The 15,576-nt window shown below is 39.2% G+C and overlaps 1 protein-coding gene across 4 annotated transcripts in view; it reads right to left on the bottom strand.

Moving 5' to 3' along the window:
• Positions 1-9,630, bottom strand: part of MYSM1 (Myb like, SWIRM and MPN domains 1) — a 38,385-nt gene extending 28,755 nt beyond the window's left edge. For 3 of the 4 annotated variants that reach the window (XM_058717234.1, XM_058717235.1, XM_058717236.1), the window contains exons 1-6: positions 9,509-9,630; positions 5,077-5,152; positions 3,301-3,371; positions 1,418-1,495; positions 1,302-1,325; positions 120-198 (exon numbers count right to left, since the gene is read on the bottom strand). In XM_058717234.1, coding sequence (XP_058573217.1) covers positions 120-198; positions 1,302-1,325; positions 1,418-1,495; positions 3,301-3,371; positions 5,077-5,152; positions 9,509-9,591 — 411 coding nt within the window. In that variant the 5' untranslated portion in view covers positions 9,592-9,630. The remainder of the gene's footprint in view (positions 1-119; positions 199-1,301; positions 1,326-1,417; positions 1,496-3,300; positions 3,372-5,076; positions 5,153-9,508) is intronic. The other variant, XM_058717237.1, reaches the window with a different exon arrangement.
• Between the last annotated feature and the right edge of the window lie 5,946 nt (positions 9,631-15,576).

The raw sequence follows: 15,576 nt of genomic DNA, 5'->3' as shown, positions 1-15,576 counted from the left end.
AAAGACTCAAGATGTGATCATTAAAAAGAAATCTCTGGTCTCTACAAATTAACCTTAGAATTCTATTAATATTGGCTTCTAGAATTATTTTACTATAAATTAAAAATTGCACTATTTACCAGCCCTTGTTCAAACAGCTCTTTTTCTTCTATCGTCCACTTTACTGAGTAACTGGCTGGTTTTGTAGGAGAGTGTGCCCTGAAGGGAAAAAAAGGAATTGCAAAAAAAAAGTCTGAAATGGAACATTCCATATTTATGCAGCTAAAGGTTACACAGATAGCCATAGGCTAAATTCAATACTGTGTCTAAGAGTTAAAAAGAAGAAGAAAAAGAAGGCTGCAGCCTCTACCTGGGGGCAGATTTACCCTGTCTTGTATACTTCTCTAGCCCAGGATGATAGGAGCCTCAAAAGACATAATCCTTGGGTCTGAGTGAAGATAACACTAAAAGACATCAAAGGAAGTCAATGTGGTAGCCAGCAGGCTTCCTTACACTGGACACAAAGCAGCAGACATTAATAAATTTCCAAATCCTAAAAGGTATATGAGTGTTTAAATTGGCTCCAGAAATATTATCTCTTTGATTCTTTCATGTAAATCTATGTAAATATCAAGCAAGAAAAGAAGAAACTGTGGCATTACGTTTATTACTTCTGAAACACAGTCCCTTAAGAAATTAAAAATAAAATAGTGATGAAGCTCATTAATTTAATTCAAGCAAACCATTAATCTTTATTATTTTTCTTTGTTATTTAATCAGCGAAATACAAAAGCCAAAGTCTGCTCAGTGCTCAAACCTTTGGCAATTGTAAATCTACCCTTTGTAAGTCTACCCTTTGAGGGACCACAAACGTGAAAGGTTATAAACAATAAATAACATCAAATTTCCTTCAATTATAGGGAAAGAATATTTATAAAATATTAATACTTAATTTCTCTAGATAATTTTTGAAGGCCACAAATTCAAATTAAATTTTTGTTTGAAATGAGTGAAAATTAACTGACAGGACAATAGAAATCAAGCCAATTCCTAACACATTAGCAGCTTTAAAACATTTACCCACATATCCCTAGGAAAACATCTTTTCCATAACCTAATGGAATTGCTTATGCAGGACCATAATAGAAATTCTGACATATAAATAATATCATAAAACTATCTTGTGGCATTCCAACATCTGTATAAGAAATTTTGATTTTATATTTTTGTACAACCCAAGGTTAAGAGTTTTTCCACAGGCCAACTATAATTTTTATTTAATTCTCCTATAATTTTAGAATATAAGACATATAAGTACATACATGATTTTTGCTGTTTTCTGTAGACTGCACCACATGAAAAAGAAAATAAGGGAGCTTAGGAACACATTTTTAAAAATACAGTTCATACTGTTAAGAGTATTAAAAATTAATTTTACCTCTTCATGTATTTTTTATCACTTTCCTTTTGATCAAGCCAGAAATTTTCTGGAAGTGACTTTTTAGATAAGTAATACCTGTGTAATTATTAAAGAAACTTTATTTAAACAATAAAATCATGTAATTTTTAGGTGACTTATATTAAGTAGGCACTCATTATCATGAAAATCACACTTGAACCTTAGCTAAACTAGTTCTTAAAACCCTTCCAGGTCTGCAAAAATTATGATGAAAATATACCTCACAAGGCTGTTATATGGATTAAATATTACATGTGAAATCAAACATAGCACCTGCACAAAATGTGTGCTACAAAAATATTAGCTTCTCCTATATTCCCTATTAGATAGAAGTGGCTAAGAGAAGAATGTAGCCTTAAATGTTTCATTTAAATAATTTTTTCTTAAAACATATGGGAAATGTAATAGATGAATTTGATTGGTTGTCCAGGATTAACTGGGGAGTATGATTTCATAGTTCTAAAGGGAACAGAATTCAGGGTTGTTCTCTACCTTAATTAAAATAACTTAGGTCAAATCTGCTATGGACCCTCCCTCTCAAACTTCTTAAAACTGACCCATTGTAATACTCTTAGATTAGTCTGAGATGTTCTTCCCTTAACAAATATGGACTATGTATCTTGTATGTCAGGAACTACGCTAGGTACTAGGAGCTGAGGACCAAGATACAAGAAAACAAACATCCCTGTCCTCTGAAAGTTCACACAGCTTTCATTCTCATTATTTGTTTCCGTATCTGGAAGTGAGCCAATGACCACTTAAATATTCATTGAGAATTGCAAGGTTCAATGCATTAGCCGATAGCCACATATAAACAAAGATTGTAAAATATCTCAGTAATGTTTTTCTATTGATTAAATGCTGAAATGTTATCTTAAATATAGTGGGTTAAATCAAATATCTTAATAAAATTAATTTTACCTGATTTAAATGTGGCTACTAGAAAATTTAAAATGATATATGTGCCTTGCACTATTTTTCTATTGAAAAGCAATGATCTAGGCTGTAGCTATGATGTTGGGGAAAGTAAGAGAATAAGAAAGCCTAAAAGGAGTTAACCTAGGATAACTAAAGGTACACAGACACTCTGAAATCAACATAGCAATAACTGAATAAAGGGAACAGAGAAATTCTGGCTTAACAAGGAGGTAGACATCCATAAAATACAGATGAGAGAGTTAAAAATAAACCCGTTTATCAGACTATTATTAATAATCTTTAAAAATCATAAAACCAGAAATCATTTTGTTCAATCCTTTCATTTTGCATACAAGAAAGCAGAGTCCCAAAGAAGTTAAATTGCCATCATCAAATTTAACCACGGACAAGAAGCTAGTGGCTAAACTGTGGATAAAGATCTACGACTTCTGAGGGAAAAAAAATCTTCAACCTGCAGTTTTTTGTTTTTTGATTTTTACTTAGATTCCTACCATGTAACATCTGTAAATTGGTGGAGTAAGAAGTGAGAACTTTTACATATTCTAATTCTGTGTCCCTGGGTAAGTTCACATCTCTGGGTTTTAGCTTCTATAACTGAAGATAAAGGCCTGGACTCAATGATCTTGGACATGGATTAAAGGTTCCAGCTGACGTAAAACATCCTATAATTTCTATTCAACATTCAGATAGTATAAAGAGTTGGCTGACAAAAGAAACTCAAACATACTGAGTCAGATCTCAAACTCTGCAGTAAAACAGAACCAAAGGAATAAAATGAGGCTTATAGGTAGATAACACATTATGTAACTGCAGTCTGGGGCCAAACAAGATCCATCTAGTAATAACAGTGGTCTCTTTTGTAAGTCTTGCATTTACAGGTTTTTAACCCTGAAAGTTTTACTTTCATGATCATTAAAGGATACTCTTCTTCCAACAACATCTTCTGAATGACAGCTCTGTTCTCTTCACTGATGGTGCTATCCAGAGTCCAAGGCTATTAAAAAATAAATATTTTTCTTTTTATTTACGCTTTTTGAAATTATCTTCTATGTCTTGTTAAATGAAATACATGATACAAGGATTACAAATAATAAAAGCTACCATTTACTAAGCACAGACATATCTCTGATTCCCACAATAACACTGAGATAGGTGTTATTACTTCACTGATGCATCCATGGCCCCGTTAATGTTTCAAGTGGACGAGTAGAGAGTTGGTACACAAGACTGCTGGATTCCAAGGCTCAGGCTCCTTGCCCATGATAAAGTCATAATGGCTGTCATGTACGAAAAGTTATCAGGTAGCAAGCATGTTGCTAGATATTTCACCTATTTCCAAAACTCACCACACTTTTTTCCCTTACGCCACAATCTCTCCTTAAAGGATCATACTCATTTTCAACTCTCAAAACTTAAAAAAATTCAGCTCAGGTCTCTTCTCCAGGCTCCATCTAGACTGTTATATCCAACTGTCTACTCAAAATGTCCACATGGATATCTAGCAGGCTTCTCAAAATTAACATATTCAAAACTCACTAACATATACCTTCACCTGCTTCTCCCGTGTTCCCAACTTTGTACCCAGCATTATTAGTCACCTACTTATTCAACCTAGGAATCATCCTGGATTCCTCCCTTTTTTCTCAATCCCATATCCGATCTACCCAGCAGTTCTATGTCCAAAGCATAATTAAAATCTGACACCTCTGCCACAACCTCAGGCCATACCACCATCTACTCTTGCTTAGGTTGCCACCAATGTTTCCCAACTGGTCTCTTTGGTGCTACTCTTGCTGCATACAAACATGACAGAGCTCTGGTCTGCCTCTCCAACCCTGCCATTCCCCACTTTCCCACTACATTCTAGATACTGGCTTTCAAACAGAGCCTCTGTACTGCTATTCCTTCTGCCTAGAATGTTTTTCCTCAACTCTTCATGTATCTACTCCTCTTTGTTACTTGTCAACTTAACTGTCACCTTCTCAGTTTCCTTCAAAGACACCTTCATCTAAAATAGGCTCACCCCATTACTCTCAGCCATCATCTTATGTTCTTCACAGTCTATAATTAATTAGCCTACTTATTTATCACCTGACTCCCTTTTAGAATACAAGCTTCTTGTGAGCAAGACTATGTCTCAATTATGTTTCCCCTGAACCTGGCCTAGTGTGTGGCACACAGTAAGTACTCAATAAATAACTGCTAAATGAAAAAAATGAACCCTGCAACGATCCCCATATTTTAAAAGAAACTGAGGTTCAAAACTCTGGTAAGTGGTAGGGCAAGGATATATACCTAAATCTAGCTGGCTCCAAAGTTGTTTCTCAACAGGCCATTTTTCAAAGTCAAAAGAAGACTAAGTTTTTTTTCTCTTTTTTAATATTTATTTATTTTTTGAGAGAGAGAGAGAGTGCAAGCGGGGGAGGAGCAGAGAGAGGGAGACACAGAATCCAAAGCAGGCTCCTGGCTTTGAGCTGTCAGCACAGAGCCCGAGCGGGGCTTGAACCCCTCAGCTGTGAGATCATGACCTGAGCCAAAGTTGGACACTTAACCGACTGAGCCACCCAGGTGGCAAGAAAAGCAAGAAAAATGTTTCAGTATATTACCTCTGCAACTGCTGAGAACCACCAAGCAAGAAAAGAGGTACCTGGGCAATAAGTAGTAGCTTAATGCACCTGATATTTTCATAAAATACTTACAATAAGACCATTCTCAGCTCTCCATGATGAATCAAGATAGTGATCTTGTAAAACAGACGCTGTATTTTCACTGCTTCTGTAATAATTAAGAAAATGGGTAAAAAAAAAAAAAGGGATATTATGCCAGTTAATGAAAATAATTTACACAGCACAGTGACTGGCAGGGTATAGATGTTAGGCAAATATTTTGTTCCCTTCTTCCCTTAACAGACTTACCAGTGCAGAAATGCCTGCTCTATTTCTTTAACCTGTGTTATATACAGTGGCGTTAAGCCACCCTATTTCAACCACTAAGCAGCTAGTCTGTTCACTTCTGTTTGCCAAGAGTAAACAACTTCAAGAGAAAACAAATACCCCGCAGCAGCAACCACAACATGCTCTATGGCTATGAACTAACACTTCAGAGTTCTTTTGATGTGCATGCATATGAATATAGGAATTCAACCTTACAATTAATTCTTTTAGTTATATCTAAAGCATAAAGGCCATCAACAGCAGCACCATCCTCAAAATGAAACAACAAAACAGTGGATCAAAGAACCAAAATAGAAAATACTCACAGTAAAGAGAACAGAAAACTTGATGTTTTAATAACAACTTATATAATAAAAAAAAAATTAACTTGGGTTATCTGGGGGTTTTTCTACATCCACGGGGACTAAACTGTTAATTCTCACTCCTTTCACCAAACTATTAAAAACTCTCTGAAGTCACATTGTTCACTTCTTATGCAAAAAAGCCAAACAGTTAAATTTTAGAAGGCCCAATCTAGGATATAATTAAATTTAATATTTGCTTTTTTATGTCTTGAAGTTATAGTTTCCTAGAAAATTACTGACTTTTCCCAGACCTACTCTAGAGGTAAGAATTTTGTACCTTAGGCTGCAAAAACCTATCTACAGGTTTATACTTTTGAATCCTCAATTAGTTCTACAGTAGTTATAATAAATTGTGGGACTAATGGATTACGTACAATGAACTAAAAGCAATTAATTTCTCTCTGCTGTTGATGGCAAAAAGGTTTTAACTCAGGTGTTAACTGTGATTTGGTAGCATTCCAAAGGATTCTGAGACTTGTATCAGCAGAAGGAAACCTTTGCGTAAGGAAGTCTGCCAAGGGTGCAGGAGGTGGGACTAGTATCACTTCAGGTTCAATGCAGGTATCTTTTTACAGTGTTCCTCCATAAGGATTAGCAACTTCCACACCTCTGGTGTATACATCTGGACACCTACCTGAATCTCCACAGGTAGGCATAAATTAACATGTTTAAATCTTAGTTGAGAAATTCCACCCAAATCTGCTACTCTTCCATTGTTTCCTATCTCAAAACATATTAATTCCCCTAGTTGCCCAAGCCAGAAATCTGAGCCTGCCCTTATTTCCTCACAATGGACATTCAATTCGTTGCCAACCCTGTGGCTTCCTCCCTTTTCAAATCCAGTCCTTCCACTATATCCATGCTGACCTCTAAGGTCCTGTAGTTTCAGACCCACTTTTCCTGTAGTTTCAGACCCACTTTTTCTGGGTAAGTGCCTAAGATAAAGCTGACATGTCATCCACTTCCCCTTATCTTTTTCCATGTATCCCCATCTGGCCCATATGTAAGTTTTACTGTCTCTCACCCAATAAGAATGTTAGTTCTAGGAGAGCAAGGAGTTACTTTGATAACTGCTATATATGTAGGCCTTGCCATATAAAAGGTGCTCAATCAACATTTGTTGAATGAATGAACAAGATAGGTGGAACATGGGTCACCCAGGTCTATAGAGTTACGGAATGAGAATTTTATCATAAAGCAAACTAGGGACTGAAGGGAACAGCATGATCAGATTTGGATGTAAGAAACACTGATCTAACTTCAGTAAGGAATAGAAGGGGGACAAAGAGACAAGTTGAGAGTGAGTGATTAAATATTAAGAGAGGTGACAGTAATTTAGACCTAGGGAACAAGCAGTATGAACAGGAAGAAGTGAATAAACTTGAGAGGATACTTAGAATCAACAGACCTTTAGCAACCAACAGGACAGAAGGAGTGAAAGAAGAGAGGTAAGGAAAAGGGATAAAGTCTAGGTCTGTGCCTTGAATTACTGAGTGGATGGTGCCATTTATTGAACTAGGGAACTTGGAGAGGCAGATGGCAGGTGTGCTGGGAAAAGTTTGTAAGCTGAGATTGAGGTGCTTATGAAACATCCAAAAACAGATTCAGAGAAGTAGATAAATGGATCTCAAGCTCAGGAGAGATGTGAGTTGGTGACGGATTTGGGAAACATCAGCATGTTTTAAGGTGTAACTTGAAATAACTGTCATTTTTTTTTTTATGGTAAAAAATGGTTGAACATTGGCAATATTTTACACGTTCCAATCAACCAGAGAGCAATTTTAAATCTTGAGAGATGGCATAACCAGGGGCTGCGTGGCTAGTATTAGTTTTTGTTAGTTTTGTCTGATGACAAAACCCCATGGAACACTTTAAGGACAAGCAGAAGAAGAAGAAAAGGAAGATGAAAACGAAAGGTAGAAGTAAAAGGGAAACCAAAGTTTCAATGCCACCTTCTAACTTTGGTAGCTAGAGTTTAGTAAGTACTTAGAAGTGTGTTTTCAATTAATCCTCAACGGTTCCACAGACGTTGTCATTAGCTGTAACTACATACTTCAAGGGGCACCGTTCACACTACATTCCATACGCCTGGAGCTCCAACATCAGGGAACACCACTCAGCAGAATATAATGTTAATGATGCTCCTTGGAGTTGGGTAAGGCAATGGCTCTGACCATCAGGAACCAGTAACTTTTGTAGTCCTGTTTGCATGAATCTAAGATGATCATAGATGTCACTAGCAGACCCAAGGCTCAAGCACATTAGCAAGAGAAAGGAAAAAGGCAGAAAAATTAAACACAATCAGAAAAATAAAGAACCTATGGTAAAGGGGTAGAGCCAATGCTCTCAGATATTTTGAGTTTCCGAGGCCAACTCACTTCTCTCTGGACTGCAGATAAGTATCCCTTGCTCATCACATGGACTTACTGGGACAAGTAAATTAAGTCATCCATGCAAGAGCACTTGGTCAAAATTAACTTGATCTACACAAATACGAACAATGATTGTTATTAAAGGCTCCTTACTCATCTGTACAGTTTTGCCTAATAGTTTGGGAGAGAATGACTATATGAATTTAATTACTCCTCACATTTTTATACTGCTTTAGTGTTCAGTAGAATTTTAGACGCACTATCTTAATCCCTCACTGGCAAGGTTGGTACTGTTCTCCAAAATTTACAGAGGCCCTAATATTACTTTGGACCATATGAAATTGTCATTTTTTAAGTCAAGAAATGGTCTAAGACTAGCAAATCCACATGGTTCACTCAACCTAACAGACTTCTAATGAGGCTGTTGGCATTTATAAGCAACATAACTGGCTGAGTTTAGAACTGAGGTCTTCCTATTCCTGACCTGATTCCCGACCCGTCTATGCCTCTTGCACTTCTAAAAGGTGACTGGGGAAGCACATTTTAAAAATAGTACGTATCAATTTCTTACTTGGAAAGCAAGCAGCCAAAAGGCTAGATCTCTCAAGCTGGAGATTGTTGCTTAAAACCACATTGGCCTGTTCTCCAAGAATCTGCAAGTATTAGTGACCCCTCACTAGGTCCACATAGTACCTTCCACGGGGGTAAGGAGACAGTGAAGAATAAAACATTTACATAGCTTGTACTGTATGCTACAGCACATCCCATGATTACTTCATCTGATGTTCAGAACAACCACATGAGGCACACACCATGACTGTCAGTTTACACATGAGCTGTCTGAAGCTCAGGCAAGTTAGATGTCTGGCCCAAGGTCACACTGCTAGCAACTGGCAAGTCCGGCCGATGCAGGAGAACCCAGAGCTGTCCTAAAGTCCTATCCCTTCAAGTCAAGCTGCCTTTCAGGAAGTTTTTCACAACTAACCCCAAGTGAAACCCATGGTCAGTAGGGATGAAACGACACGCCCAAGGTCACACGGCTTACAGCGACAGAATTAAGGATTCTAGAGCTCAGGTCCCACCCAGAGTTCGCCCTTGTTTTAGTTATTGTCCAGAGGGGGCAAGTGGGCGGATTCTGGCGAGATTCTGCGGTGGAGCTAAAGGAAGAAGGAATCTAATTGTTGCAGAGAGTGCAATGTGCTAGGCGAAGTCGGCGCCCTCGCAACATCCCGGTAAAAGGTTAAACAGCCGTCCGACACTGGCCTCAGGTCCCCGCCCGCGGAGCTCAGGTGTATCTTACAGGCGGGATGGGCGCGGCGCCTCCCTGGCCACCAGGAGACCCTGGCCCAGCGGATGGTCTTCCGCTTCCCTGTTCCTTGACGGACCCGCAGCCTTTCCAGGTTACTCTCCTCGTACCCGCGCTCCTCCCCATCCCAGCGACACTCGGTCTCCACGCCTCACCCTGGCTGTGCCGTGGATGGCACCACGTCCCCTTCAACATCCACATCCGCCTCTTCAGCCGCCATGATGGGACCTAAACCCATCCGTCCTCCCGAGAGATCCCGCGAGAGGTGGAAGGATTGGGGTGGGGTCTCAGGCGTCACGGGGCGGAGTTGAAGCCTCGTCCAGCCCCTTCCGTGCAGTGGAGGCGGGGCCTCCAGAGAAAAAAAGGACCACAGTAATGTGCACCTTGGTTCGTTGGACCCAGTGTGTAAAGTCCTTTGGAAGCAGTTTAGGCTTTCTTTGAAGAGATTGTGCCCTCGGACAAATTCTTGGCTCCTCACTTGTCTCATTGGTAAAATGGGAATAATGGTAAGTATCTGGAGTGCTGAAAAGTTCAAACCAGACCTGCTTTGAACAATGAAAGGTGACAATGAAAGACCCTTACCTGCTGCTGGTTTTCTTTTTTTCCTTTCCTTTCCTTTTCTTTTTTCTTTAAGGAAAAGGATCATTCAGCGATTATATGAAGTACTAAACAGTTTCTATTTTAAAATTCAAAAAATATTTAAGAATGTAACTGATTTTATAGAGATCTTTACAATTAATTAAAAATTCACATTCATAACCATTGATCTTTACAATAACCCAGTAAGGACTGGTATCATCAGTCACATTTTACAGATGAAGGAACAGGCTCAGAAAATTGAAATGACTGGGGCGCCTGGGTGGCTCAGTCGGTTAAGTGTCCGACTTCAGCTCAGGTCATGATCTCACGGTTGGTGAGTTCGAGCCCTGTGTTGGGCTCTGTGCTGACAGCTCAGAGCCTGGAGCCTGTTTCGGATTCTGAGTCTCCCTCTCTCTCTCTGCCCCTCCCCCACTCAGGCTCTGTCTCTCTCTCTCTCTCTCTCTCAAAAATGAATAAACATTAAAAATTAAAAAAAAAAAGATTGAAATGACTATCAAAGGATATATAGCTAGTCAAAGACAGAGCTAGGACCAGAATCTGGGTCTTTTGACCCTTTACTGAGTGCTCACCCTCTACAAATCATGTTAGGAACTGTGAAAGATAAACACCATTTCTCTCAAAGAAATTTTGACTTCTCAAGAAATTAGATATTGGCCTTAAGTATTCATCTACCTTAGGGGCACCTGGGTGGCCCAGTGGGTTAAGTGCTGACTCTTGATTTTGGCTCAGGTCATGATCTCACCATGGTTGGTGGGTTACAGCTCTGCATCAGGCTCCACGCTGAGTGTGCGGCCTGCTTGAACTCTGTCTCTCTCCCTCTGCCCCTCCCCCTGCTCATGCTCTCTCTCTCTCAAAATAAATTAAAAAAAATTTTTTTAAAGTATTCATGTACCTTAGCATTTATCAACTCACATTACTATAACTGTTTATTCACTTGTCTGCTTCTAGCTCTGAACTATGAATTCTTTAAGGACAAAGGCTATATCTGCTAGTCTGCATACTAGTCCCTATACCACCAACATTCAGCATGATGTCTGACACGTCATAGATGCTCAATAAATATTGAAGTGATGAATGAATGAATGAATGAAACAATTTAAGTGTGCTCAAGACAGCCTTCTAACTGACCCAGGCAGCCTCTCCACTGTCATACCTCCTCCTATCACTTTTTGCTAAGTTGGTACAAAGAACAGAGGACAAAATAACAAAATTTAACTGCCATATCTCTACAATTTCATAGTATATTAAAAGAAAGTTTTTGAATTATCCTATGTTTAGATTTTTCGCATCAAAATGAACTTTTGTAATTATTCCAATCCCTGTAAATTTAGTTATTTGTAATAGCTAACACAAACATGAGAAGAACATTTTAGTTCATTATGATGCTCTGCTTTCCATAAACTGAAATCGAATGAATGTCAGAATAACTTTAGAGTAGAAAGGGAAGAGGATGACTTACAAACAGAGAGGATGGGTCATGGCTAGTATGATCACCTCCCATATCCCAGATATTGTGTAGGATAGAATCACTTTTGGGCTTCCCAGGAAATCTGCAAAGTAAATATTATCACCCCTTACCCCCCGCCCCCACCTCATTTTAGAGGCAAGGAAAACAAAATTCATAGAGTTACAGTTATACAGCTGAGTACTAGAGGTGAGATTTCAATCCAAGTCTTTATCCCTCTATACCTCACTCTATTATATTCTAATTCACAACAAAAAGAATAGGGTCTTTTGGAATACTATGTGAACTGGTATTTTCTCATTTGGTTTAAGAGTAAATTATAACCAGATACTTTTTCTGATCTCTTTGAGGTGCTTAAGTCTAGAAGTGAGTAGAAAGTATATTTTGAAGGTTGGAAACTTATCTTGGGTTAACAAATTCTTTTTCTGTCCCCCATTAATACACTCTATTTCCTTCGTTGGTCCTAAAACAGAATTAGTAAGAGGTGCCATATCTGCAAATCCTCACAAATGTTGTTAGAGGAACGTTCAGTCAATAAAGTGTCTGTCTCACATTTTAACTACATTGTGTTTGAATCCATTGGAGAGGCAGTTTATGGTTTCGTTTCTCCCCATTTCTGGTGAAAAAAGATCACTGCATTTTTATTGAAAAAGCAAAGTATAATTGCAATATTAATCTGTAAAAAGCTAGCATGTTAGCATTCATGCTAATTAGCTCAGATTTGTAAAGTGCTTTAAAAGCAGTCACACAACTGCTCACTAATGTTATTGTTATGTTATGATCCGAGCTGTCAGCTAAATGACTGCCAGGGATTCAAAAGAGTTCCCATTTGAAAAATAAAATGGCCAGTGATGAGATAGGAAAACCACTTTATCTATACAGAGGTGAGATAATAGATGAATGCAGACGTAGACTTACTTATGGGCTACACTTGGCAGGCAGTGGATATGGCTTGAATTGTTCCAGGAAAACAAGCTGCATTTTATTTTATTTTCCCTCCCCAGTTCCCTGAAATCACATAAGGTAGCTACTGAAAAAGCTGTTCTCAATATGTTGTAAGGAACGTCTGCCAATGCACTTCTTACATTTTAATTACAGTAATGTTACATCCATCTGACATTATTTGGAAGGGAAAGAAAAGATGCCAATATTAATGAGCTCCTACTGTGTGCCAGCCATTTTACATACATTATTTCCTTATAGCTCTTTGAGGTAAGGAATTATTATTTCCACTTACAGATGTAGTAACGGAGGTTCAGAATAGTTGAGCAATTTACCCAAGGAACGGTAGCTTATCGTTTTTTCCTGACATCGTGCTATCTTAGGTTAGGTTCTAATAGCATCATTTAGAATTGCATTTTTTCTTCTCAGCAACCCCCACTGAAAGGATTATGCCTCTTTCTTAACAGCTCCGGGAGGATGGGTATAGCTGGCCAGGCTTGGGTCACGTGCCATCCAAGAAGCCAGGTGGACTCAATTCCACCAGCATCACGTGGAATAAGGAGGCGCGGTGGCTCCCCGAGCAAAATAAGGGTACTGTTTCCAGAGAGAGGAAGAATGGAGGCTGGGTAAGTAAAACAACAGATGCCCACTATACTGCTCTGTGTTTCAAGTCCCCTCTGTTTCCTCAGGCCCTTAGTACAATCTGTTAACAGCTACATGCTCATGTCAGCCCTACATCGGGCAAATTACTCAACCTCTCTAGACTGTTGCTTCTTCATTTATAAAACGACCTATGAAATAACCTCCTCCAGAGGTAAAATTCTTTCATCACATTCTTATTCATTTCATGGGCATTTAGGAACATTGTTGTGGACAAAACGGGGTTGGAATTGTGGAAGTTTGCATGGGGTTGTGTATGGTTGGCTGCTTAGTTAAGGACGGGCCATAAACAAAATATTCCCTCTGCCTGGAATCGGCAACCCTTCCCCCACTCCCAGCCCATCCACATTCTGGGGCGCTCTGCTGCTCTCTCACCCCCCCCCCTCTCTTTCCCTCTGAAAGAGCCGGTTCTGCCTCAGCTTTAGTCAACTGTTGCCATTTTGGAACTCTGGCTCAGAGTTACCAGATCTTCTGATTTTTCTTTTAAGACAAGCCAGAAATCAAGATTAATTTGTGAAAAACAATTCAAATTAAAAAAAAAAAACAAAACACTATTGAACCAAACAAACACTTATGTGGGCTGCATCTGACCTGCAGCTTGTGACTGTTGCCCTAAATCTTTCTTTTGCACTACATGTAACATTTCAGTGTTCTTATTTTTCACAGGTCTGAGTATGGCACTAGACTAAAGTCTTCTTAAGGGCAGGGAACATGTTTCTTTTTTTCTTTTTTAAAGACAGAGCATGTGCACATGCAAGTGGGAGAAGGGCAGAGAGAGAAAGAGAGAGAGAGAATCCTGAGCAGGCTCCGAGCTCAGCAGGGAGCCTGATGCAGGGCTCAATCCCATGACCCTGGAATCATGACCTGAGCTGAAATCATGAATCAGATGCTCAACCAGCTGAGCCACCCAGGTGCCCCATGTTTCTGTTCCTCTTTGCATCCCTCGCACGTAGCACAATGCCTGGCACATAATAATCACTTAACAATTTTTTGTTGAATGAGTAAACCAACTACAAAGAATAAAGTCAGAGATTTTTCTTTTAATTGAATACAGAAAACTTACTTTATAAACATGTAATCAATGGATATTTTAAATGAGAACTATATAAATAAATATACATATATATATATATGCACACACACATATATATAACAGTTGCATTATGATCCTGACAAAAAGTACACATCCCAACAGAGATAGGAAAAATTATAAACTTAAATAGATTCCCCAAGTCCTTTCTCATTACTGAAAGAGATATATGAAAATGTATGAAGTTCTATTGCCTGCCTATTTATTTTGTGCACTGCCTATACTTTTGGAGGGAATTGAGGCTAGGAAGAAGGCAAATAACCAAGTTGAAAGGAAAAGTTCATCCTGTGTTTATTCTGAAGGGCTGTTTAAGATGAAGTGTAAACCTCTCAGTTCTATAGCTCACACATGATTGAGTGTGTGTACATAAAATCCAGTCCAATGTCCTTATTGTCTAGGTAGCTCACTTTCGTTCTTTTTTTTAAGAGAGGGAAACAAATCATAAGAGAATCTTTAAGGTTTATTTATTATTCACACACACACACACACACACACACACACACACACACACACAGAGCGCAAGTGGGTTAGGGGCAGAGAGAGACACACACACAGAATCTGAAGCAGGCTCCAGGCTCTGAGCTGTCAGCACAGCAGCTTGAACTTACCAGCCATGAGATCATGACCTGAGCCGAAGTTGGACACTTATCTGACTGAGTCACCCAGGCGCCCCTAGGTAGCTCCCTTTCTATATGAAAAGCCAGCTTCAGTGTTGTGTCCTTTCTTATATCTTCCTGACCATCCACATAAACCCCCTCCTCTGTGACCCTATAGCCACAAGTGTATGCTTGTGTCAGAGTGCCCATAACTCTGGCCAGTAATTGTCTGTGGGCCTGCCTGTGTCCACACTAGCCTGGGACCTCCTTGAGGACAGGGATCATGTCCATGCTATCCACACCTATCACATAGTAGGTGCCCTATCAATGTTTGGATGAACGACATGTCCTCTATATTATGAAGCATCTTGTTATGTCAAAACTTCAAGATATTTCGTTCAATTCAGTAAATGTTTATTGAACACCTACTATGCGCCAGACACTATTCTGCATGCTTGGGATACGCCAATAAATAAAAAAGCCTAAGTTCCTACCCTGATAGAACTTATATATTAGCAGAGGGGGAAAGAAAATAAACAATAGACATAATAAATTAATTATATATTTGTTAGAGGTGATTGAGTGCTATGGAACAAGAAAAAAAAAAGTAGAGCAGGATATGGATCCCAAGTGCTCAGAGTGGTGGAGTGGTGCAGGTTTTAAATAGGAGTTTCAGTGTAGAGCTGTTGGGAAGGTAGCATTTGAGCAGAGTCTTGCCAAGCTGAGGGAGGTGCCAAACTGATGTCAGGAGAAAGTGTTCAGGTGGAAGCAATGGCCACCACAAAGATTCTGGGCAGGAATGTGGCTGGTGGAGGCCAGCCAGGTGGAGAAAATGAACGAAGGGAGAGTAGGAGGAGAGGAGGCCAGACA

This window comes from Neofelis nebulosa, chromosome 2, assembly GCF_028018385.1.
Source record: "Neofelis nebulosa isolate mNeoNeb1 chromosome 2, mNeoNeb1.pri, whole genome shotgun sequence".
Taxonomy (NCBI): Eukaryota; Metazoa; Chordata; class Mammalia; order Carnivora; family Felidae; genus Neofelis; species Neofelis nebulosa.
Note: the sequence above shows the minus strand (reverse complement) of the source record. Positions and strands in the feature narration are given on the sequence as shown.